The following is a 27,963-nucleotide window of genomic DNA, read 5'->3' as shown; positions in this document are numbered from 1 at the left end:
CTCACACTCACTCACTCACCCACTCACCCACTCACCCACTCACCCACTCACTCACTCACTCACTCACTCACTCACTCTCACTCACTCACTCACTCACTCACTCACTCACTCACTCACTCACTCACACTCTCACACTCACTCACTCACTCACTCACTCACTCACACACTCACACACTCTCACTCACACTCACTCACTCACTCACTCACTCACTCACTCACTCACTCACTCACTCACTCACTCACTCACTCACTCACTCACTCACACTTACTCACTCACACTTACTCACTCACTCTCACACTCACTTGCTCAGAAATAAGTTCCATTTACAGTGTATCAATAACGAAATGTTATTAAAGACCAGATCATTTTGAGAAAACCTTCTATTAACGTTCCCTATTATCCGGAGTGAAAGATGAGACACAGACTGATGTAAAACTTGAACCATTTCATATTTAAATTTGCAGCCGAAATGAGATTCGACAGGAAGTACTTCCGGTTTGGACTGACATTAGGGCGAGTAAATGAGCTTTTCTCTTTGGACAAACTAAACCTTTAGGACATCAGGTTTGAATAATATTTTACTGCATCAGACTATTTCTGTTAGGACGGGTCGAGCCATCCAGCAATGATGATCAACACACACACACACACACACACACACACACACACACACACACACACACACACACACACACACACACACACACACACACACACACACACACACACACACACACACACACACACACACACACACACAAATGCACATGAAAGATACTCAATCATTCACACACCTTCAAATACTGAAATTTTCCCTATTTTTTTCTCTAGTGACGGCATCAAACATCCTCCCGAGCAGCGATTCCCAACCATTTTTGTCTGCTGAAATCCTTTAATTGATATAATAGAGATTTAAATTGAATATTTCAATAATTTAACAACACATTTGCATGTTCTCTGACGACGGTTAACGATCACATGACATAGAGGTGAACTAATATTTTTTAGTAAGTGTTTTATTTTCATTGTTTATATTTAAAAATTATGGGTTAGGTGTTCAATTTTTTTATAATTTAATTATTTATCAGCCCTTTCATCAACCCTGCTCCTTCTATACGTGTCCCACTGTGACACTTCTTTCTCAAAATCCTTCATTATTTGCTATTATTGCAATACATTAACCTTCACCAGCATTATATTACTCTAGCAGACTAAACCAATGACTAACCACTGGTTAACATTAACATTATCCAGCAGCCCACATAGCCTACATGAATGGGAATGGGACAGGAAAGTTGATTCAAACTCAAGACTTCCAGTAATCCGATGCTAACCAGTATTACTAACAACATTAAACTTAGTTATTCAGAGGATTTAATCACCATCAGTCACACCAAACGTCCGACCTGACACGGCTATCATTGAGATTCATATATGGGACAATATAATATATATTTTACACGTCTGCATCATAATCATCGGGTTCAATACAAGTTAAACTCTTTCAACAGCATCTGTGGCATTTTACAGCTGGTAAACACACCGACTTTCACACAGATGGACATCTTCCATAGAGAAAAAGCTACTTTTATGTCTGTATGTGAACAGAAATCCACTGCAAGAATGATGGTTTACAGCACAAATATTAAAAATGCTTCTTTTACTTAGTATTTTTGTTTTGTTTCCAGTCCTATTGTTTTGTCTACTAAAGTCTTTGTCTTGTTTAGTAAGGTAGTAAAATGCCATAAGATATTATGTCATGTTTTCTGGGGAAATAACTAAAAATGAAGTGAGTTTTTACTTAAAACAAGCCAAATGATCTGCCAATGGGGTCAGAAAAATTATCTTAATTCAAACAGAAAACAGATAATTTTTCTGACCCCATTGGAAGATAATTTTGCTTTTTTTAAGCAAGAACTCACTTAATTTTTTGTTATTTCCCCAGAAAACATTACATAATCTAGTAAATACATTTTGATTTAAGAATTTTTTGATATTTTGGACTGGAAACAAGACAAAAATACAAAGTAAGAAAAGCATTTTTGCAGTCGAGGGATTTACTGAATCATATTTAACAAATATATGAGCTCCAAATGTCTGCTTTTAAATGCTCCATTTGATACGGTAACTGCAGTAATGGTAGTTAAATCACAAATGCTGTTGATAGATCTTAACTTCAACTCTTCTCCTTTTCTGCTGAGTCTCTTGGTCTTTCAAACAAACACACACACACACACACACACACACACAGAAATTATTCAACATGGTTAAAAGTACAGGTAGTAGGTCCAATAGAGCAGATTAACGAAGACGAACGACAGCGGGAAGGATAACCGGGAGTAGTTGTCTATATAATGTGGGTTTTCCACGTGACAGCAGTTGATGGATCTCAGGATCTTCCTCAAGATGGACATGTTTTTGGCGCAGCGGCTGAAGAGCTCGGGCGGGCCCTCGGGGGCCTTGTCTTCACTGGCGGGTCCGAGACCCGGTTCTCCAGCGCTGGTGGATGCCGACACCGAGTCTTTGCGTCTCTTTACCCGTGAGGAATTGCTGGCGATGGTTGTGACGATGCCGTTCATCTCCTCCTCGCAGTCGTGCATGTGATGCCCGTACTGACAGAGGACAGAGAGAATCAGCAATGAAACTCAAGAGGAAAGATCACAGGTATGATAGTACATTTGATGAGAAGATGAAGTAAACTATTAATGATTTTGATGATGATCACAGTGATTATTGAAGAAAGAAAGTCATGAACATCTTGGATGATGTGGGAATAAGTAAATTATCAGGAAATTTTAATTCTGAAGTGAACTAATCCTTTAATTAAAATAAGGTTTATTAATTAATTGTGAGTGGTTCTTACCTGTGAAAAATCACATTAAGGTGTTACCATTTGGTTGTGAATGTGTTCTGGATGGTTGCTATGTTTGAATTGGTGAGACTACACAAGTTGCTCTCTCTTACATAATTTGCCAAAAAGAAAATCAGCTACAACACAAACAGGAATGAAGAAGTGACACCTTGACACAACTACGATGCATAATACATAATTTCATCAAAAATATGTCCACACACACACACACACACACACACACACACACACACACACACACACACACACACACACACACACACACACACACACACACATATGTACAGATTTGACTGTAATATTGTGACAATTGCAAAATACTTGCTAAAAAAATGCTAAACTTTGACAAAAGAGTAATTTTTATTGTTATAATAATGATTTTATAATGTCTAAACATAAATCTAACAGAAAAACCATTGAGTAATCCTCTGCAGCCATCTAGCGGCTGTAGTAAAAAATAAAAATAAAAAAATAATAATATTATATATATATATATATATATATATATTAGATATAAAAGTGCTTGTTTTCCAGTAGATTCCAGGCACTAAACCAAAGCACATTTTTCACCATTAATGAAATTGAGAAATGTAGATCTATTTTATGGTGTATTTTAAAAACATTAATAAAGTGAGTGATATTATGTTTGATAAAACAAAAGTTACATTATGTTACAAAATCTCATTTTACTGTCTGGTTATGTAAGCTAGTTGGACAAAATAAGGAATATTTCTGTCCTATGTGTAATAGCATAGCAAGCAACATAGCATAACATAAGTGATATATTAACCTATTGTATTACATGCATTCACGAGTTCCTTTACCGATTAAATCTTTAAGCTAATAAGGTTAAGCGTATGTGGCTTACTGTCCGCAGTGGAGGGGCTCGAGGAAGCAGCTTCAACTCGCTTAGATCTTAGATAAACCCCCCAGTGGGACTACTAGTGCTTGGATGAGGAGTACGGTAGCAAGATGCCTAAATGATGCAGGTGGAGCTGGGGAGGAGGAGGAGGAGGAGGAGGAGGAGGAGGAGGAGGAGGGACGCCAGAACAGCCGATGCCAGAGCAAGGTGAGCGGATGCTTATATGGGTTCACTCCTCCAGAAATTACGTTGTGAACTTCACTAATATTATAATGAGATGAGTGATAGCTGCATACATGTCTATCTTTTGCGTTGTCAAAAGGCGTTTTTTTCAGTTTAAGCGTAAATGCTTTTGTTCTTTATATTTTTTGTTTACACATAGGCCAACTGTTTAATGTTTTCAACTAAAAGAAAACTTTAACATGTATTGTAAGCTTGTTGTGTATATTGCCTAATCGTAAGCTTTTTCAGAAATTGTATCCAATCACAGACATATCTGATGAGCTCATGAACACAACGGCCAATCAGAGGTGTTTATGATTCCAAAGCGTAACGTTTTTAAAATTTCAGTATCGACTTGGTAGCGAAGTCGGTACTTTTGACAACACTAGTATGAGCAATAACAGTGCTGCTTACCACAGAAAACACCACAGATGATGATGATGAGCACAGTATGATGATGATGATGATGATGATGATGATGATGAAGGCAGTGATGAGTTCTCCGGCCATCTCTCACCATGAGTGCGCTGTTGCAGTCGGGGTGGTGCAGTGTGCAGAAGTGGGCCACGGCGTACTCGATCAGCGCTCCAAAGATGAAGCTGAAGCAGATGCCCAGGTACACGTCGATGGCCTTGATGAAGCAGTTGGCGTTGGGCAGAGACGTGCGGGCGCCCATCATCAGTGTGGTCATCGTCAGGACAGTGGTCACGCCTGTAACAAGCACACACACACACACACAGTCAGGGCTCTAAACTGCTCAGTGTTTATGAGACTCAAGAAAATCAACTAGTAGTGGTGCAACAGATCACAAAATTCACGGTTCAGATCATTTACGTTTTTTTGAGCCACGGATTGGATCATTTTTCAGAAATTCAGACCAATAAAAATTATAATAAAAAAATTATATATATACAAAATTATAATATATATAATTTTGCAAATCCTAAAAGAATCCTCTGATCCTAAAATCTAAAGTCTTTGAACGTTAGTTTGACAGCCGATTAATGACCGTTGACATCAGATTTGTGTCAGCAGATTTGACTCAGTCCTGCAGTGATTCTCCTAAAACGACCGTCAAATTATCTTCGTTTCTCAAGACAAGCCGTGAACAAAATTAACATTAGAGATTTGTTAGTAGCCACCATTTCAATCCCCGCGTGTAACGCAGCTCACAGTCACTGAACGTGTCATTGACTGATGACGTAAAACTCCGGACAAGTTCTTGCGTGAGTCCATTTTAAACGCGTTAACATTAATGACAACTGAGATCTTACCGTGTCCTAACCAGACGCGATGCGATAAGATTCCAGCGACAAATAATTAGTCTGTCCACACTAGACGCGGCGCGACTGCGAGATGCGTCAAAATCAATCAAAACCCACAGCCAAACAGAACGGCGTGTGGGCGGAGTCAGCCAATCAGAACAGCGTGTGGGCGGAGTCAGCCAATCAGAACAGCTTGTGGGCGGAGTCAGCCAATCAGAACAGCATATGGGAGGAGTCTCGCGGCACCAGAGAGTAATCTTGACGGCACTCGCAAGAAAGTGGATAAGTATCTACATAATCAAATTCACAAATATTACACCATTTAAACATTATTAAAAATACATAGGTTGAGTTACTAAAACAATCTTTGTCAAAGAATACACGTGTTTGTTCACAGTTTGAACGTTCTTGTTTCCATATGTTTAATTTCAAGATCTGAGGTGAATTATCCATTGTTGCTTTTACAGCCACAAAGCTGGAGCACTAAATGATATTCAGAGTCACATGACACGCTTTTAACATTAAATAAAGCACATAAACAGCACCTGAGATTATCATCGCCACACTTTGTGTTTGTTGTTCCAGCGCGATGTCGCAGAAAAATAGAAACCGTTTCTAAAACAGAATCGTTGCGTGTCGCCGTCGCGGCTGGTTAGGACACACACTCGGATCAACATGGAGAAGAGGCTTTTATCGCGTGTCGGTGTCGTGTGTAGTTTAGGACACGGTGTTACAGTGTGACATGTGGCTTACAGCGATGATCATGTTCGTACAGTCTGACAAGCAACAATCGTAAAGGACGATAATAAATCCCGGCTTTAGATCGCGGTGGAAACGCAGACAGCAACAGGTCTGGGGGAAAAGAAGTTCCTGGGAGAAATTGTTCCAGTTTAAATATCATACAATGAAATGCATAACTGTACCAATGCAAATGCGTGCGGGGACGGACGATTGGCTGATCCAGAAAGAGACCCAGGACAGAACCACCAACAGGCTGGAGGGAACGTAGGTTTCCAGGATGAAGTACAAGATGCTCCTCTTCAGCTCGAAATGAAAGATCAGCCTGGGATAATTTCCTGGGAAGAGGATCAAAGAATCTTTTCTCAGTGATATAAAACATTAACACTAAAGTAAAAAAGAAAATCAGAGATTTAGAAGTTATCGGAGTGGTTTCTATATGTCACTCTTCAAACTATGGGGAATAATGACCTCACTGAAATATGGGAGTGAATCCACCAAATTATTGTTCAGGAATCACACTGAAGAATATGTACATTTTCCTGATAAGTTATGAAAAAGTTATTTCTGAATGTTTAAAATGTCGATTTTTTTAAATGTTTGTACGTTTTTTCTTGGTTATGCGAAAGTTGAGCGAACATTCCGTTTTGCAAACGTTACGTGAACGTTACTTTCGAATGTTCTCTGAACGTTCCGCAACAAGAAGTAACATTAAAAAAATGTCCAACTAAACGTTTCAGAAAAAAACTTTTCCATGACCAACGGATAAAGAATGTTTTGAGAACATTAGTAAAGCGTAACTCTCGCCAAAATGCAACCTAGAGTCTTTTTGTTAATCTACCCGAGGCAAACTTTAGGCTACGTCTACATTAATCCGGATACATTTGAAAATGGCGTTTTCATTTATAAACGCTCTCCGTCCACACTAGCGTTTTCGGACGTTTCAGTGTGGATGAGAAACTTTTGAAAAACGCATGAAAACGCTAAATTCACCTTTACTGCGCATGCGTAAAACCCCACAAAAGATCACTGATATGATTCAGATGGAAAAATAAATAATGAAGTTATCGCGCAATTCTTCTGACAGGATCATTTTATTTAGTCAAATATCTCACCATTCACTGATGTGGTCCAGGCAGGGCCGGATCTACCATATGGGCAATCTGGGCCCTTGCGCAGAGAGGGGCCCTCCGTGATCTGAGTGTTTTTTTTTTTGGTTTTTTTTGCCACGTACGCTGCTACATAAAAATAGTATACACAAGGCTTGGCCTCGATCTGGATAATTATCCAATCAGAATTTTAAAAAAGTGTATATTACATTATATGATCTCTTATTCATGCAAATGCTTTTAAACAATTCATGTTCGACAAGACAAAAGTGTGACTGACACACACACACACACACACAGACACAGACACACACACACACACACACACACACACACACACACACACACACACACACACACAGACACAGAAAGACGCGCGCGCGCCAGTATCGTGCACACAGACAACACACCAGAATACAGTTATCTTTCGTGCTTGAATTTACAATAACACACACAATTATGCCAAAATGTCCGTTTTGTCGAGTATCTTCATAAAATAAGAGCTGTCTTATGATGAACGTGAAGAGAATGAGGCGCGTGTCTTAAAGAGACAGCAGCCAATAAAGCTTTCTGTCAGTAAAGTTAATCAAAGAACAAAAAGAACAGAGAAAATGACTCACTGCTGTTGACTAAAGTTTTTTTTGTCTATATTTAATTTATAATTTATGCAGTGCAGTTTGATAACTTTATTCAATTTCGGTAGGCCTATATGTCCTAGGTCTACCTGTTAGACAGGCACAGCTCAATATGACATTTATTTTTAACTCTTGTATTATTGAGACAAATAACAATATTAATTTTTTTTATTATTTTAATTTGAAAACACAGTGCATTTAGTTGTTGTTTCTAGTTTGAGTTGAGAAATAAGCTACACATTTCAGCATTATCACTAATCTGTGTGTGCATTTTACTTGAGAAATAATCAGAATCAGAATCAGAATCAGAAAGAGCTTTATTGCCAAGTATGCTTGCGCATACGAGGAATTTGTCTTGGTGACAGTAGCTTCCAGTACACATACAATACAAAGTGACAAGACAAGTGACAAGTAACAGGTATAAATAAAAAATAAAATAAAAAAAATAGAAAAAATAAAATAAAAAGATTATAAATTATAAATATATATAAAGTTATAAGGTGCTATAATGAAATGTCTGAGGGAAGTATTGCACATGTTTGTTCCACAGTTGGGGAACATTTAAGTGTTCATGAGGTAGATGGCCTGGGGAAAGAAACTTTTCCTGTGTCTGGTTGTTTTTGTGCTCGGTGCTCTGTAGCGTCGACCAGACGGTAACAGTTCAAACAGAGAGTGTGCTGGGTGTGACGGGTCCAGAGTGATTTTGCGAGCCCTTTTACTCACTCTGGATGAGTGCAGTACTTTGAGTGTGGGAAGGGTAGTGCCAGTGATTCGCTCAGCAGTCCGAACTATCCGCTGTAGTCTACGGAGGTCGGTTTTGGTAGCAGAGCCGAACCAGACGGTGATTGAAGTGCAGAGGATGGACTGGATGACAGCTGAGTAGAACTGTACGAGCAGCTCCTGTGGCAGGTTGAATTTCCTCAGCTGACGCAGGAAGTACAGTCTCTGTTGGGCTTTCTTCACAATAGAGTCTATGTGAGTGTCCCACTTCAGATCCTGAGAGATGGTGGTGCCCAGGAACCTGAATGACTCTACTGCAGTCACAGTGCTGTCCATGATGGTGAGTGAAGGGAGTGCAGGGGGGTTTCTCCTGAAGTCCACGATCATCTCCACTGTTTTGAGCGTGTTCAGCTCCAGGTTGTTATAACTGCACCAAAGAGCCAGCTGCTCCACCTCCTGTCTGTACGCAGACTCGTCACCGTTCCGGATGAGTCCGATAACAGTAGTGTCGTCCGCAAACTTCAGGAGCTTGACAGAGGTGTCTTTAGAGGTGCAGTCATTTGTGTACAGGGAGAAGAGCAGTGGTGAGAGAACACATCCCTGTGGAGCACCGGTGCTGATGGTGCGGCTGTCGGACGTGATTTTGCCCATTCTGACTAGCTGTTGTCTGTCTGTCAGAAAGCTGGTGATCCATTGACAGACGGAGCTAGGGACAGAGAGCTGGGTCAGTTTGGTCTGGAGCAGTGATGGGACGATGGTGTTGAAGGCAGAACTAAAGTCCACGAACAGAATCCTTGCATAGGTCCCTGGTTTGTCCAGATGTTGTAGGGTGTAATGCAGTCCCATATTGACCACATCATCCACAGACCGGTTTGCTCTGTAGGCAAACTGCAGGGGGTCCAGCAAGGGTCCAGTGATGTCCTTCAGATATGCTAACACCAGTCTTTCGAATGACTTCATGGCCACAGATGTTAAGGCAACAGGTCTGTAGTCATTGAGTCCTGTGATCTTTGGTTTCTTCGGGATTGGGATGATGGTGGAGCGTTTAAAGCAGAAAGGGACTTTGCACTGCTCCAGTGATCTGTTGAAGATCAGTGAGAAGATAGAGGCCAGCTGGTCAGCGCAGGTTTTCAGACAGGCTGGTGAAACACCGTCTGGGCCTGGTGCTTTCCTTCTCTTCTGTTTCCTGAAGATCTGACGCACATTATCCTCACTGATCTGAAGTGCAGGGAGGGAGGGGAGGGGGATGGCTGGAGGTGTTGATGGCTGTGTAGAGAGATGGTCAGGGCGGGTATGGGGTGTCTGATCGGGGGTCTCAAATCTACAGTAAAAGACATTCAGTTCGTTCGCAAGATGCTTGTTGCTGTCGATGCTGGGGGATGGTGTCTTGTAGTTGGTAATGTCTTTCAGGCCTTTCCACACTGATGCAGGGTCGTTGGAGGAAAACTGGTTTTCCAGCTTTTTGGCATAGCTCTTCTTAGCCACTTCAATCTCCTTTGTCAATGTGTTCCTGGCCTGATTATACAAGATCCTATCCCCACTCCTGTAGGCATCTTCTTTGACCTGACGAAGCTGTCTGAGTTTTGGTGTGAACCATGGTTTATCATTGTTGAATGATAAGTAAGTCCTGGTAGGGATGCATAAATCCTCACAGAAACTGATGTATGATGTTACAGTCTCTGTGAGCTCGTCCAGATCGCTGGCAGCAGCTTCAAAAACACTCCAGTCAGTGCATTCAAAACAGGCTTGTAAGACCTGCTCTGTGTCGTTGGTCCATCTCTTTACAGTCCTTATTACTGGCTTAGCAGTTTTAAGTTTTTGCCTGTAAGTTGGTAGAAGATGAACCAGGCAGTGATCGGAAAGTCCTAGAGCTGCTCTGGCGACGGAGCGATATGCATCCTTTGTTGTGGTGTAGCAATGGTCCAAAATATTATTGTCTCTGGTGGGGCATGTAATGTGCTGTTTGAATTTAGGCAGCTCACGTGTGAGTTTTGCCTGATTAAAGTCTCCGAGAATGATAAGAACAGAGTCCGGGTGTTGTTGTTCTGTTTCTGTGATCAGATCAGCCAGCTGTTGCAGCGCCGTACTCACGTGTGCTTGCGGTGGAATGTAAACACTGATGAGAACGAGCGAGGAAAACTCCCGCGGCGAGTAGAACGGCTTACAGTTAAGGAAAAGCACTTCCACATCAGGACAGCACATCTTCCTTAACACAGTTACATCAGTACACCACCTTCTGTTGATGTAAAAGCATGTCCCACCACCGCGCGTTTTACCCGTTGACTCCATATCGCGATCTGCTCTGAACAGCTGAAAGTCCGGTAGATGTAACGCGCTGTCCGGAATGGCTTCGTTCAGCCAGGTTTCCGTGAAACAAAGAGCAGCAGAGTTGGTAAAGTCCTTGTTTTTGCGTGAGAGCAGAAGTAGTTCGTCCATTTTGTTAGGGAGAGAGCGGACATTCGCCAGATGGATGCTAGGCAGCGCCGTTCTGAATCCGCGCTGCCTGAGCTTAACGAGTGTGCCGGCTCGCTTCCCACGCCTGCGCGTCTTATACTGTTTCCACAGTGCAGCGGCGCAACCGACGACAATGTTCCGCAAAACGCCAGAAGAATCAAAAACTGGTTGGTGATCAGTTGGTGTGCACTGCCGAATGTTCAGCAGTTCGTCCCTGGTATAACTGATAGCGTATGACAAACATAAAACAGGACAAACTAACAAAAACAGTGTAACAACTGGAGAGCTCAACACCGAGGCAGCCATCCGCGGCGCCATCTTGGATATATTAAGATTAAATAAGCAAGTTAACTCATGAAACCATTTGTTTACTATATCACAATCGCATATCGCAATATTGACCTCAATAATCACAATATGACATTTTCCCCAACGCGTGCAGCCCTACTTTTCAGAAAAATGTATTTTGTATCATTGTCTTGTGAACTAGTCATTCAGCTTTTGACCAATAGTGATTGGCATGTTAAATCCCACACCTGGTGGGCCACCTGTGTGTGTGTTCCTTTGGAGGGTGTGGTTTTCAGGTAGGGGAGGGGGCCCATGATCATCAGTGCCCAGGGGCCCCTGGGGGTACTAATCCAGCCTTAGGTCCACGGCGCACGCAGTCACCAGATGTTTGGTCTAAAAATTTACATCTACAGTCCACGCTACAGTCCACACTACAGTCCACGCTACAGTCCACGCTACAGTCCACGCTACAGTCCACGCTACAGTCCACGCTACAGTCCACACTACAGTCGACACTACAGTCCACACTACAGTCCACACTACAGTCCGCGCCACAGTCCACACTACAGTCCACACTACAGTCCACACTACAGTCCACACTACAGTCCACTACTACAGTCCACACTACAGTCCACACTACAGTCCACACTACAGTCCACTACTACAGTCCACACTACAGTCCACACTACAGTCCACACTACAGTCCACACTACAGTCCACACTACAGTCCGCGCCACAGTCCACGCCACAGTCCACACTACAGTCCACACTACAGTCCACACTACAGTCCACTACTACAGTCCACACTACAGTCGACACTACAGTCGACACTACAGTCCACACTACAGTCCACTACTACAGTCCACGCTACAGTCCACGCTACAGTCCACACTACAGTCCGCACTACAGTCCGCACTACAGTCCGCACTACAGTCCGCACTACAGTCCGCACTACAGTCCACTACTACAGTCCACGCTACAGTCCACTACTACAGTCCACACTACAGTCCGCGCTACAGTCCGCGCTACAGTCCACGCTACAGTCCACGCTACAGTCCACACTACAGTCCACACTACAGTCCACACTACAGTCCACACTACAGTCCACACTACAGTCCACACTACAGTCGACACTACAGTCCCACTACAGTCCACACTACAGTCCACACTACAGTCCACACTACAGTCCACACTACAGTCCACACTACAGTCCACACTACAGTCCACGCTACAGTCCGCACTACAGTCCGCACTACAGTCCGCACTACAGTCCACACTACAGTCCACTACTACAGTCCACGCTACAGTCCACGCTACAGTCCGCACTACAGTCCGCACTACAGTCCACTACTACAGTCCACGCTACAGTCCACGCTACAGTCCACACTACAGTCCACACTACAGTCCACACTACAGTCCACTACTACAGTCCACGCTACAGTCCACGCTACAGTCCACGCTACAGTCCACGCTACAGTCCACGCTACAGTCCACGCTACAGTCCACACTACAGTCCACACTACAGTCCACTACTACAGTCCACGCTACAGTCCACTACTACAGTCCACACTACAGTCCACACTAAAGTCCACGCTACAGTCCACGCTACAGTCCACGCTACAGTCCACGCTACAGTCCACGCTACAGTCCACGCTACAGTCCACGCTACAGTCCACGCTACAGTCCACGCTACAGTCCACACTACAGTCCACACTACAGTCCACACTACAGTCCACACTACAGTCGACACTACAGTCCCACTAGTCGACACTACAGTCCCACTACAGTCCACACTACAGTCCACACTACAGTCCACTACTACAGTCCACGCTACAGTCCACACTACAGTCCACACTACAGTCCACGCTACAGTCCACACTACAGACCACACTACAGTCCACACTACAGTCCGCACTACAGTCCACACTACAGTCCACACTACAGTCCAGTACTACAGTCCACGCTACAGTCCACACTACAGTCCACACTACAGTCCACACTACAGTCCACACTACAGTCCACGCTACAGTCCACGCTACAGTCCACACTACAGTCCACACTACAGTCCACACTACAGTCCCACTACAGTCCACACTACAGTCCACGCTACAGTCCACGCTACAGTCCACACTACAGTCCACACTACAGTCCACACTACAGTCCACACTACAGTCCACACTACAGGCCACCATACAGTCCACACTACAGGCCACACTACAGTCCACACTACAGTCCACGCTACAGTCCACGCTACAGTCCACGCTACAGTCCACGCTACAGTCCACGCTACAGTCCACGCTACAGTCCACAACTACAGTCCACGCTACAGTCCACACTACAGTCCACACTACAGTCCACACTACAGGCCACGCTACAGTCCACGCTACAGTCCACGCTACAGTCCACACTACAGTCCACACTACAGTCCACACTACAGTCCACACTACAGTCCACACTACAGCGTTTTCAAAAAAGCTTCGTTTTCATTAATAAAAAAGCCGTCTCAGTGTGGACGGAAGGCCAAAATAGAGAGAAAAATATGTTTTCAAACGAAAACGTATTAGTGTGGACATGGCCTTAGTTTAAAAGCATAATTAGGATGGAAACACCACTTTTAAGTTTGACCGTATTTTCATAAAAAAAACACAACTATTTTTTACTTTCAAAATGCCGGCGGACGGAAACACAGTGAGTTGTTCAAAATCTTTCTTTTTAGTAAACTCAACACTGTTCTCAATGCTGGAGTTCATGTGTAGAGCCCCTGGTGACACTTCCAGCACAGGTTCATGTTGTGTCGAGCCGCATTAGTGTTTTAAAAATAGTGATTTTGATGCTATCATAGTCGTACCCCAAGCACTCCCATTCACTCCCATTCACAAGATAATTTGACCCGAAAACGAAAATACGGTCAAACTTAAAAGTGGCTTTTCCATTCTAATTATGCTTTTTAACGAAAGTTTGCCTCGGATAGATTAACAAAAAGACCCTAGGTTGCATTTTGGCGAGAGTTACGCTTTAAAGGCCAGATAACTTTGAATGAACGTTCTATTAACGTTACTGGAAGAACGTTTGTTCATAACATTGACAGAGCGTGATGAAATGATGATCTGGCATATTCTAGATTTGACTAGTGTTTGTGTTCTTGTGTACCTGTCTCATACACGGCCTCGGACGCGGAGGTGTAATGGTCCTCTACGGTGTACTGGGCCAGTCTCAGGGTGTCCAGTCCGCTCACAGACTCGTTCCCACGCGCCCAGTTAAACATCACGTCATTGACATTATAACCCCCTGTGGACACACGAAACAGTTCTGCTATTATGAACAGCAGATGTAAAAATCACATGTGGGAAATAGATCAGATGTGTCTCGTCATATTCATCATATTTGCATGCACAACTTACAATAATTTATGAATTGCATCATAAGTATTACACAGAAGAGCCATTCAAAGCGTTTATTTAAAATTGATCTTTTGTAACATATAAATAAATGTCTTTACTCTCACTTTTGAATAATTGAATGCATCCTTGTTGAATAAAAGCATTGCTTTCTTTAAAGAAAAACACTTTTGAATGGTATTTCTAAATATAAATGAAATGTACATCAGGTTTCACATGTTGTGACACTTGCTTTGATCAGTAAAAGCCGAAGTTTAAATGTTAATGCTAAAGCAAAGACTTTAAACTAAATGTCAAATGTTCTTCTACTTTCAAATAAAAATAAAATATCATCCCAAATTAAATGATATGATGAAAATTGCTTATGATGTTATGATAAACAAGAAGAGAGTTTGATATGTGCAGGTTCATTTTAGAGTATAAAATAAAAATGATTTGAGCATAAAATCAGGCTTGAAGTGTGAATGCATTAATTCATATTTATTTACATATTCAGTAATTAATAATTAGATATCATTTAGTGACTATATTTTGTGATTTTTCAAATATAAATGTCACCTGTGGACATCAGTATGTAATGTCGGTGTGTGTCCTCTTGGTGGCGCTGTGTCACCGTAATAAGATAATATGCAGCTGTGAGATCTGTTTTCTTGCCATGTGATGTTCATTAATGTGTGTTTTCCCACGTGACTCCCTGAGGACAGTAACGGCACATGACGGAGGAAGAGACTGTTCACATCACTGTATGTGTGACACTCACATCACATATCTGTACAGTAACCCATGATTTAATCAAGACTTTGCATGGCATGCGATTCCCACACGACGAGACTTTTAAAAACCCTCATGCGAAACAAAGCATCTCAATCCAACACGTCTCCATAGGAAACCATCAGACACAAAGATGGAGAATCTCTCGGTTCCTGTCATCGTTAAATAAATATTTAAGCTCAGTTTCGGATGCCTTGGAGCTCTGCGTCGACACAAAGCTGAACACTGCACATTTCGCATTGCATAAGAATGGGTGGACTAGACACATCAGGCGTTTGTCACATGATGTTAATGTAAAAATGATTGTTTTTGCCATTTGCTTTCAAACAAGTGATGCACAAGTCAAATTTAAGATTAATTCCTTCAACCTTCTGAAGACTTACTGTGTCATGTGATGGTATTTACTTCATGCTGCCATTTCTGGGTGTTTTTTCTTATAAGCGCACGACGTAACTCGAGTGATCAGTGAACAAAAGCCATTCTCTTTAAGCTTGTTGTCTTTGCTGAGGTTTCTATAGAGTTCTCAAAATGTGCTTAAATAACCTTTTCATGAAAAATACACTGGAAATTGCATAATAACTGCACATTATGTTCATTGTACAAAACAATTGAAAAATTTCTGCAAAAAAACATTTTGGTCTTAGAATTAGTTGCAAAATGTGCTTAAATTATATTTGCATGAAAAATAGACTTCAAATTGCACAAGTACTGCACATAAGATTGTGAAAAAAATCAGAAAGATTTATAAAAAAAAATAAAAAAAATCTGGTCTTGGAATTTGGTGTTAAAATGTGCTTAAATTATCGTTTCATGAAAAGTAAACTCAAAATTGCATAATAACTGCACATTATGTTCATATGTAAGATTGTGCAAAAAAATCAGAAAAATGTCTGCAAAAAAACATTTTGGTCTTAGAATTTGGTGCAAAATGTACTTAAATTATATTTTCATAAAAAGTAGACATCAAATTGCACAAGAACTGCAGATTATGTTCATATGTAAGATCGCGCAAAACAATTGAAAAATTTCTGCAAAAAAAACAAACATTTTGGTCTTAGAATTTGTTGCAAAATGTGCTTAAATTATATTTTCATGAAAAATAGACAAAATTGCACAAGAACTGCACAGAATGTTTTGCAAATAATTCTCAAGAAAACCAAGACTTTTAGAACTTGGGACAAAATTGTTATGACAATAAAAAAGTCTTAATGGTCTTGAAATTAATCATCAGTTAGTGCATCAGAAACCTTGTTTTGTCTTGATCTGTGGAGTGTGAAACGACCCAGATATTCATGAAATTGGGCGGCCACTAGCATCTTTCTATCCCGTCATTAGAGAAAGACTCTAAGTGGATTGTGGGCGACTCTGAGACAGACTTCAGAACCTCCTCTAACCGTCCTACTCTTCTCCCGCTGATCTCTATGAGAGACGCATCCAACACTCACAGGCGGTTAAAGAAGAATCAGAGGATCAGAGAGCGATGGACGGGCGGAGCGATAAAGAGAAAGATAACGTCAGCAAGAACAGAAAGCAGCTTTAGGTCCCGAACGACTGCAAATCAGGTTTCATGAGCCACAAAACTGACCCAAATCTAGTAGCTGTCACACACACATCATGCCAAACACTCCTGAGGTGCATCTTCTGTCTGTGTATATTCATTTATAATATGATCTTAAGTGCTCGGAAAATAAACAGACATATTTGGATGCGACTTCTATAGTTGTGCGATCCCGACATGTCCTTATAAAATATGTATATGAAACATTGTGCAGTTCAGATGTTACAAACGAGAGCACATCAGCTTCCAGAGCAACACAGTAATAGATGGACAATGCATGTGTTTTCTTACAGCTCTCCAGTTGTAATGTGCACGTCTGTTTGTCCATGGGATATTTGGTCAGATCCATGTTACAGGCCACAGTGGTGGTGATCCTACAGAAAACACACGGTTCATATTATATTTCATAAACATCTGATATTTAAATGCATAACATCCTATATCGTAGTCCAAACATTAAAGAATTAATTTACTCTCCTCCACGTCATCCGAGATGTTCATGTCTTTCTTTCTTCAGTCGAAGAGAAATGAAGGGTTTTGAGGAAAACGTTCCAGGATTGTTCTCCATATAGTGTCTTCAATGGGGTCCAACGGGTCGAAGGTCCAGATGTGAGTTTCAGTGCAGCTTCAAAGTCTCGACACGATCCAGCCGAGGAATAAGAGTCTTATCTACACAAACCAGCCGACATTTTATAACAATAATAAACATTTATATACTTTTTAACCACAAATGCTGGTCTTGCACTAGCTGTGATGCGACACACATTATGTAATGAAAGGTCAAGCGTGACGAAGGCGGAGGTACAGACCCAGTGTTTACAAAGTGAACATGGAAAAACTAAATCAAACGCCCTTTACAAAATAAATAAAAGGTAAAACAACGATGTCGGATGATTTTGAAGTTGGAGGAGAAACTGAGAAGGAGTTTTTCACATTACTCTACATTTCTGAACCGGAACACGCGTGACCTTTCAACCTGATTACATAATGTGTGTCGCATCACAGCTAGTGCAAGACCAGCATTAGTGGTTAAAAAGTATAAAATTGTTTATTATAGTTATAAAATGTCGGCTGGTTTGTCTAGATAAGACTCTTATTCCTCGGCTGGGATCGTGTCGAGACTTTGAAGCTGCACTGAAACTCACATTTAGACCTTCGACCCATTGGACCCCATTGAAGACACTATATGGAGGAAAATCCTGGAACGTTTTCCTCAAAAACCTTCATTTCTTTTCGACTGAAGAAAGAAAGACATGAACATCTTGGATGACCGAGAGGAGAGTCAGTTATCAGGACATTTTAATTCTGAAGTGAACTACTCCTTTAAACCAAGACATTTAAGCACAATGCTTAATATCAAGAGCAGGGATGCACAGATATGAACATTTTGGCCGATTCCGATAATTCTTTATATCTGAAAGCCGATAACCGATATATTGGCAGATTAATCGAAATCCAAATTTTTACATAATTTTTGAGAGCCTGATTACAAAAAACAAAAATCTCACCATTAAAAGTCATGTCCCAAGCACAACTATAACGTTCTCATTATAATCTTATGTAGCCGATATGACAGACTTGCACTTTAACTGTATTTTCCTTTTTTGAAGTGACAACAATCATATTTCAAGCTATTCAAAACCATCATGTTGAACAGTGCGCATCTGAAGTGTCTCAGCTAAAGGGAATAATACATTATTTATCGGCTTTAATATATCAGCCAAATTTTCTAGATACCGATATGGTGGCCGATATATCGTGCATCCCTGATCAAGACAGCTGAAGCGGATTCACAGTGATATATCTGTGCTACAGAGCAGATAAAGCCTCACCGGAGGGCATAGAGAACCGTTCCGTTGGGAAAGATCCGGATCAGTCGGTTCTCCACTGTGATGTCGTGGAGGAAGGACTTCTTGGAGTCCACTATAAAGGTGTCCGGGACCCACAGCAGCTCCACCAGACGCCCGTCGAGACTCAGACTCTTGTTGCCCTCGAACACCAGCCTCTCGTCGGTCCAGCGCTGGCGCAGGAAGATGGTGGCCGTGTAATCCTGCAATCAAACACGCAATTAAACACTCGTAATACAGCAGAGCGTCATGAGATTTAGCAAATAATAATCAATTATTTTACATATTATTTTTGTCATTAAATATTGTCATTAAAAAAAATTATAATAATAATACATAATTTGTAAATATTATAATTTTGATTTATTAATTACAACCTTGGAATGAAGTACTTGTAATATAATAGCAGAGCATCCTGAGATTTAGCAAACAATTCAAACATTTTCTGAATAGCCAATTAGAAACTGTGTGCGATGAGTTAAAGTTTAATATTTGAGGTAAAGATTTTGAACAAACCCCTTAATTTGAAGTAATAATAATAACAATAAATGTTGATAAATGTTATATTATTATTAAACAAATAATAATACTAATAAAAAAAAGTGTCATTAAATATTATGCCATAAAAAATTTATTAAAAAAAATACATAATTTGTAAATATTATAATTTATTTGTAATAATTCATTATTAGTAGCATTATTCTTCTGTAATTTGAATAATACAATAATAATAATAGTTTAAATATTATTGTAATTATTATTAGTATTATTTAATAATAAACAAATAATAGTAATAATAAATAAATAATACATTTTTCATTATTGTTGTAATTTGACAATTAAAATAATAATAATAATAATAATAATAATAATAAGTTGAAATATTATTATTTATATATTAAACTACTAATAATACTAATAATAATACAAATAAATAGTTATTTACTTTAATATTTATTATTGATGCCATTTGAAAATAAAAAACAATAATAATTATAAATATAAATAATTTGTAAATATTATTTATTAATAAATGTTTACATTTGTATTATTATTATTATTTGTATTACATTTAATAATAAACAAATAATAGTAATAATAAATATTTTTAATAATCACTTATTTTTTATTCATTATTATTGTGAATTAAAAATTAAAATATCAATTATAATAATAAATAGTTTTTAAAATCATTATTTATTGTCCATTATTGGTTATTATTAGTAATATATATTTAAAAAATGTTAATGACTGTTGTTAATAATAATAATAATAATAATAATGTGTGGGATGAGACAAAAGTTTATTAGAATTTGAACAAACCCTTAACCTCAAGTGTGAGCAATAAATAAATAAATAAAAAATACTCACTAACCAGCACACAAAAATATTCAAGTTCATGTAAACTACTGTATAAAATCTCTCATTTACACCCCAGATGTGTGTGTGTGTGTGTGTGTGTGTGTGTGTGTGTGTGTGTGAGAGTGTGTGTGAGAGTGTGTGTGAGAGTGTGTGTGTGTGTGTGTGTGTGTGTGTGTGTGTGTGTGTGTGTGTGTGTGTGTGTGTGTGTGTGTGTGTGTGAGAGTGTGTGTGAGAGTGTGTGTGTGTGTGTGTGTGTGTGTGTGTGTGTGTGTGTGTGTGTGTGTGTGTGTGTGTGTGTGTGTGTGTGTGAGAGTGTGTGTGAGAGTGTGTGTGTGTGTGTGTGTGTGTGTGTGTGTGTGTGTGTGTGTGTGTGTGTGTGTGTGTGTGTGTGTGTGTGTGTGTGTGTGTGTGTGTGTGTGTGAGGTTGCACTGTTCCTCTCACCATGTTGATCTCGGAGATAGTGTCAATACTGGCGATATCTAAACTCATGCCCACCGTCACTGGACCATCTAGACAACAGAGATGAGGAGAAGGCATGTAAATATCATGTGCATTTATCACTCTGAGAATCGCTGTTAAAGAAGGAAACCCTGCGAGCGAAACTCTCTCTGCTCATTAAAGCTGATCATGTGGAAAGCGTATGTGTTTTACTTCCTCAAGTCTTTACATCAGCTCAACACAGTGAGTCAGAGCCAGGCAATCATTTAAATGAACAGTTTTGGGGACAAATGAACAAAAAACAGCAATGCTTGCATAGGAACACGACAAGATTTAGAATATTTGCTGAGGCAATAATCAAAAATGCTCTCATCATTGTTTTCCTTACACTTTATTTTACACTTGCGCTCTTTCTACCGCTGGCTTTACACGTGGTTTGACCGTCTGAGCTGATTCAGTTCAGTCCGTGACGATCACGCTGAATGCAAGCTGTTTACCACTGAAACTGGGCATGAGTTTCACTCTTATTGAGGTATTTGTCCCTTTGGATTCACCAGCAAAACACACAGAACGGCACTTGCCGTTCTCAGCAGAAGCGGAGATTTATTCCGAAACAAGCAGCCGTGAGAAAAATACATTATACATCAGTGAACCAAAGACAGTCTCAAAAACACGCTTTGAAATCGCTGGTGTTTCTGACATCACAAACTACCTTGTAACCAATCAGATCAACGTGTGATCGTCAACCAGTGGATCTCTGAGCTGAGTGAGTGAGTGGAGGCGGGGCTCATTTGCATATTCATAGAACCACGCATACTAAATGAGGCAAGAGTGTCGAGTTACATTCAAGATATTTTAAGACATGAAAAATGTCATTTTGGTGATCAAAGGTGAGTTCTAAGGCAGCTATTCCCAAACTGTGGTCCGCGGACCACTAGTGGTCCGTGAGGGTACTGCAGGTTGTCCGTGGAAAGGCAAAATAAAATATAAAATAATATTTTTTTTACCTTCATTTTACCAGGAAATTCCCATAAAAAAAATAAAAGAATAATATGTAGGCCTATATTGATATAACATTTTAATTAAATTGTCAAGTTATTGTGTGATTACTAAAATAGCCTAGTGGTGTTCGGCCGTGACATTCAAGTTCAGTGCCGTTAGAACCACAACATTGGTTCGGTGGATAGCAACAGGTTCTCTGAAGAGAAAAGGGCAGAGGCAAATATGTTCTCATTATCACATCACACGCATAGCCTTTAATGGTGCGTTCACACCGGACGAAATTTCGCTTCAAACTTTTGTTTTTACGCGCGTCAATTTCGCTCTCGACGCGCGAATTGATACAAAGTGGTAGAGCGTATCACTAGACGCGGTAGGCGCGAATTTGACATATGATCCCTTTTTGAATTTGACACGCTATTCGCGTCCGGTGTGAACGCACAGTTAGGCATAGGCAGTAATGAAATGTTTATAAATGGAATGAATAAGGCCTGTTATTATTTTAATTTCCAGTTAGTTTCTTGATCTCGCGTTTCTGAAATGTTTTCCAGATGTGCTGTTAAGTGGACAAACTCAAGCCTAGGTACATTTTGAGGACTTGTAAAACTAAAACTCTGAAGATTAATAATCCCCTAAAAAAAGGTTTTGAAATGTTGACTATATTCCAGTGTTCTGTATAGATTTCATACTGCATTGCTATGGAAATAAGCCTGTTGTTCAAATGAACCTGATTATGCCCTCGGGCGCTAGAGTTAATAAATAAATTAAATATGTGGCAGCCGTTGTGTGCAGTAAACTTTCTTTTAACAAGCCTGTTGTACTGATGTGATGACCAATGATAGTTTTAGAGCTAGTAAGCCTATTTAGAGGTGCAGATTAATTCAGGTAGGACTCTGTGTAGACATATTTTATTATGTGTATTATGAGGTGGTCCGCGAAAATTCTTGATTACAAATAGTGGTCCACACACACAAAAAGTTTGAAAACCCCTGTTCTAAGGGATACAATTATTGACTACGGGGGACTTTAAAGCTCATTGTTTTAAATTCATGTTCCTGGTAATCTTGAATCAGAATAATCAGAATCTTGCAGCATCTCTTCTCTTCTCTGATGATGTGGGCGGGGCTATAACCTGTCACTCACATGAGATCAGCCAATAACCATCCAATCAGTTCCCCACAGACAAAATCAAGCCCCGCCTACATTTGTTCTGGATCCAGAAGCGTTTCACTCGGATATATACGGCATAATAGAGAAGAAAAGACGAGCGCTACTTCTGTTTCTTGCTGACTAAGTTATAAGTTGACAAGCTACACTTTTAAAATATCTTCCTCAACACTGGTGGAGCAGAGAGTGAAGAAAGAGACCAGACGGCTGGAGAAACAACAGAAGAACATCAATAATTCACCACAGGAGACGTGGAGAAACACTGAGTCTCTCTAACGTGTGTGTGCTGGATTAAGGCACTAGTCTTGACCTCTGAAGGATCTCGGTTTTATTTTCATTACTTGAAGTCAAGTCACCTTTATTTATATAGTGCTTTTAACAACACAGAGTGTTTCAAAGCAGCTTCACAGAGATAACAGGAAAATAATGCAATAAAGTTTGTTTCTAGAAGAAAATAGTGTCACAGTCCAGCTGAAGAAAGTTCAGTTATGGTTCATTTTTGTTGTAAAAAAATATTAATTTAGTTCATATATATATAAAGCCGCTCTGGAGAAAACCGTGATGTCATCGTCCAGCTCAGATCAGTTCTCATATAATGATGTCAATGCAGGAGATCAGTAATATTGTTGAATATTAAATTAAATATTAAATGAAACGTCCCCAACTAAGCAAGCCAAAAGCCAAAGGCAACAAAGGTGAAAAACCGAAATCTTCTTCTACTGTCAGGTCAACCACAGCTGAGAAGGTGAGCTAATGCATGTTGTTATGCACGTATAACCACACTTGTCCTAAGTGTCTTTCTGATTGATGAGGCTGTGGCTTAATCACATTTATAATTCACATTTGAATATGTAATATAATGGAGCATCAATCAATCTGCTTTCAAATGAGCATATGTGAGGGAGTGAAGCGCCTACACATACACACACACACATGCATTAAACATTCATCACATCCTTACTGTCAAAGAAAGGCCGGAGGTATTTGTTGTATCCTTTCATCAGCTTCTGGATGGTTGGAGGAAGAATCTCTCCATCCTTCACTTCGGCGCTGAGCAGAGAGTTTTCCAAGAACCTGTATGTGGGAGAAACAGAGGAATATGAATGAAGAGACCGAACGCTGGCGTCCTCATTATTTCGGGGCAAAACGCTGATGAACAATTTGTTTCGGCGTAAAATCTGAAGCCCACACTGATAAGAGTGTCGGAGATCCCAGAACAACTTTAAATTATGATCGAGAGGAAAAGGAGAGAGGGAAAACATACGCTCATTTGTTCATAATTGGATTACTTTGATCCGTTGAAAACATACCCTCGGATTTCATCACGTTTGGCTTTTGCGCAGAACAGCGAAATACAGCAATGCACTCTCAGCAGAAACTAACGCATTTATGATGCCATGCCTATGATGCCGTGTGTGTGTGTGTGTGTGTGTGTGTGTGACATGTACAGTAAATACAGGACAGATGAGCACGGTAAAAACTGACAGTAAAACATAGAAATGATCTGACTGAACATCAGTTTCAGGCACGTTACATAATCAGAGAATCATTTGGTTACAATTTGAACTAGTTCATTTAAAATTGATGTCAAGGTTTTTATAGATTTAGGTCGAACATTTTGAATTGATATTTAAAATGCCATTAAAAACAGTTCCAGGTTTGTTGTGCTTGTTTTAGAGCTGCATAATTTGGCTAATATTTTTTGTTTATATATCAATATGGCTATAAAATATTAACTCTAACTATTATTATTACTAAAAAACTTAATACATATTACTATTGTAATATTTCAATGTAAAATAATATTTTATAGTAATTATTCTTTTTTTTATGGCTGTCCTAATTTCTTCATTTTAAAACGTTAAACCATCAAACTTATAATTTGACAGAAAAATAAACGTTGATAAGCACGTTTGCAAATTAATTTAATTATATTGCAGGCATTGAGATTTGATAAATGCCATATTGCAATTTCATTTTTTATTTCAGTTAATCGTGCAGCTCAACTATAGACATCTATAGAAGCTTGTTTCCGCCACAGATTAAAAAATAAAAAAGGTAATTACGACTTTTTATCTCGCAATTCTGACTACATATCAGATACAATCTGAATAATATCTGATATAAAGAGGCAACTGCGAGTTATAAAGTCAGAATTGCGAAATGTAAACTTGCTATTGTAATGTGGACTCGTGCATTTTCTGTAAAGCTGTTTTGAAATGATGTGTATTGTGAAAGTGCTATACAAATAAATGTGACTTGAAATGAATATTGCGAGTCAAAATTTTGTGATATAAAGTCGTAATTGCGTGATAGTCAGAATTGCGAGAAATAAACTTGTAATTCTGACTCTCAGAATTGTGTTTATATCTCGCAATTCTGACTTTATAGCATGAAATTGTGAAATTTAGTCAGAATTGCAAGATATATAGTCGCAATTGCATGTTGTAAAGTCAGAATTGTGAGATGTAAATGCAATTCTGAGGAAAAAAAGTCCTTTTTCTCAGAATTGGACTTTATAACTCGCAATTCTGAGAAAAGATTTCAGAAATGCAGTTTATTTCTCACAATTACGAGCTTATATCTCACAATTCTGACTTTAGAACATGCAATTCTGAGATTAAAAAGTCGCAATTATCTTTTAAAATGTTTTATTCTGTGGCGGAAACAAATTTATGTCCCTAAACTAATATTTTAAGTCTCTGTTTTAACAACAACAAAAAAATCCAAATGATGGAGTCGACGCCTCAAATCCTGAGGAATAAAGAGAAATAATGCAGATGTAAATGTTTGAGGAGGAAACACTCACTAAAATCAAAGAAGATCAAAACATCTCAACATCACAACCGTTTACTGTACTGTTAACAACAACCCCATTAGTGTCTATATATACTTTTTCTAAAAATAGATTTTAGGACAAACATCTGAGAAACTCCATTAGTGTGCTGAGCTATACAAGCACAACATCTGAGTTTCCAGCTGTGCAACTACACAGACACACAATACAAAATCAACCCTTGTTTCCTCTCAAATGTTCCTCCACCTTGTTAGGCTTTGCAGAGGTTGTGTGAGGTGAGTTTCCCTGCGAGGAACGCCAGAGGATCATCAGTGGCTGCGTTTACAAATAATCCGTCAGTAATGGGATTGACGGCTCAGTCGGACTGGAGAGCCTTCATCTGAACACCTTAATCGTGATCGGATTGAAAGGGGAGATTTATTCCTTTTCTAATCCGATCCAGAGAACATGTGAACACTTGATCAGACTGAACACAAACTGAAAGGACTGCGCATGTGCGATGACGCAGCGTAATGACGTGTGACGCGCTGAAGGAGCCGTTCTCCTGATGAATAAAGTATATGAATGAGTTTCCCGTCTGTCTATAATCCTCCTTTCCCTGCGTGTGTGAAGTGGAGCAGGACAACGGCCACCAGTGCTGGTTTCAGACTCATCCACACACGACTGGTTTTGCCGTTCACGTAAACACTACATTCAGGTTCATAAATCGGAATGAATTCAGCCATGGACTGCTCTCTCTCTCTGTGTGTGTGCATGTGTGTGTGTGCGTGTGTGTGTGTGTGTGTGTGTGTGTGTGTGTGTGTGTGACAGCGGATGCAGTGTGTTTTATCAGATGAGCGTTTGTTGTTCTGCCAGGCCTGTGGGGTTGTGTGTGTATGAGTGTGTATGAGAGAGTGAGTGTGTGTGTGTGTGTGTGTGTGTGTGTGTGTGTGTGTGTGTGTGTGTGTGTGTGTGTGTGTGTGTGTGATGAGAAGGAACCTCTCCAGCTCCGTTTCTGACAGCGTTTGGCTTTGATTTCACACACTAGGAATCCTAACATGACCTTCAGTTTCCTCATATCAGGGTGAATCTCACAAAACTTTGTCTGGGTCACAATTCACTCCAAAATCAAAGAGCATGAAAGAGATGATGGTCACACTTTAGTCACACATTAATATGTGCTTTATAAGCACTAATAAACAGGAGATATCCTAGTAATATGCATGCTAATAAGCAATTAGTTAATAGTGAGAATTGGACTATAAACTAAAGTTTTACCGAAATTATATTTATATTTTTTTAGAAAGAAAAAGAAAACAAAGCCTATTTCTGCATAAATATTATGTTTTTTGCATTACTTTCTTTATAATTCAGTTCTCAACAATGATTCTACTTTTATTTTTTTTATTTTTTTATTATTAAATTAGCATAACTCCTATTTTACCAGGAAAGGGGGGGGGGGGGGGGGGGGGGGGCTCAAAATACCCCACAGATATTTTTATATAGCATGTTAAAGTTGTCACTTTTTGAGGGTGAGCAAAAAACGCACCGTTTTGTGTCTGTTCCTTTAAATGCAAATGAGCTGCTGCTCCCAGCACAAGGGGCGGAGCTTCAAGAGCTTGTGTGTCAGCAGCTCCGATTACCTCACGCAGACACACACTAAAATGACAGAAACTGTTCTTCCTTTTATGTTTAAACGGAGTCAGACAAAGATGGAGAGACTCAAGAAGAAGTGACAACACGTAGAATGCAACAGGACGTCTCTGAATGGCTAGTTGATGAATTTATGTAGCTGATGTGGCGTTAACTATCTTCAATTAGCATATTCTGTCATGATAATCTATAAATCGCTCGTAAAGGAACTGTTGTGAGATGCAAACAGAGTGACTTTCTATTGCATGTGAAAAGACGGATGCTACAGTTTGAGTTGACTCACAAATGTGCTCGACTACAACAACTCTTCCTCTTCTCAACCCGGACTGTGTGTTCAGGGGGCGGGGTTTATGTAAATTTCAGGGTTGGTGATGTCACTAACCCGGGAGGAATGTGGTGTAGTCTCTACCAGCCGTTTGTTGTAGTCCTTAAAAAACGATTTCTTTAAAAGCAAATATCTCTCTTTGCTTTGAACTTTGAGCGTTGTAACTTTGCAGATGTTGTTTATGATCAAACAGCAACATTACACACTAACTAAAGTAAGAAAAGTAAAATCATAATCAACCACCCCTTTAAGTTCGGATGCATTTCTATTTGCATAAAAATAAACCTGCAAAAACAGAGCTATGCAAGATGCATTACACAAACAATGTCAGTGTAGATTCACAGCCACTTCTGAACACTTAAACCACACTCACACTAGCTTGAATACATACAGCATGTTCTTTTATACCCATAAAACCAAGATATTGGAGCAAAAATGCCACCAAAATGAACAAGAATACTCTCCAAATTCAAGTGGGCAAAAAAATATCCCTTCACAATTA

The 27,963-nt window shown here is 39.8% G+C and overlaps 1 protein-coding gene and 1 long non-coding RNA gene across 2 annotated transcripts in view; both read right to left on the bottom strand.

Moving 5' to 3' along the window:
• Positions 1–27,963, bottom strand: part of LOC309486292 — a 431,359-nt gene that overhangs the window by 343,451 nt on the left and 59,945 nt on the right. The gene's annotated exons all lie outside the window — the stretch shown is intronic.
• Positions 13–27,963, bottom strand: part of LOC309486180 (gamma-aminobutyric acid receptor subunit pi) — a 56,712-nt gene continuing 28,761 nt past the window's right edge. The window contains exons 3-10 of the mRNA XM_082153413.1: positions 23,669–23,781; positions 20,545–20,612; positions 18,726–18,943; positions 17,185–17,267; positions 14,317–14,454; positions 6,146–6,298; positions 4,475–4,668; positions 13–2,613 (exon numbers count right to left, since the gene is read on the bottom strand). Of these exons, the coding sequence (XP_082009539.1) occupies positions 2,269–2,613; positions 4,475–4,668; positions 6,146–6,298; positions 14,317–14,454; positions 17,185–17,267; positions 18,726–18,943; positions 20,545–20,612; positions 23,669–23,781 (1,312 nt within the window). The 3' untranslated portion in view covers positions 13–2,268. The remainder of the gene's footprint in view (positions 2,614–4,474; positions 4,669–6,145; positions 6,299–14,316; positions 14,455–17,184; positions 17,268–18,725; positions 18,944–20,544; positions 20,613–23,668; positions 23,782–27,963) is intronic.

The sequence above is a fragment of the Leuciscus leuciscus genome (genome assembly GCF_965113295.1).
Source record: "Leuciscus leuciscus genome assembly, chromosome: 22".
Taxonomy (NCBI): Eukaryota; Metazoa; Chordata; class Actinopteri; order Cypriniformes; family Leuciscidae; genus Leuciscus; species Leuciscus leuciscus.
The sequence above is the reverse complement of the archived record's forward strand: the minus strand, read 5'-3'. Positions and strand labels throughout refer to the sequence as shown.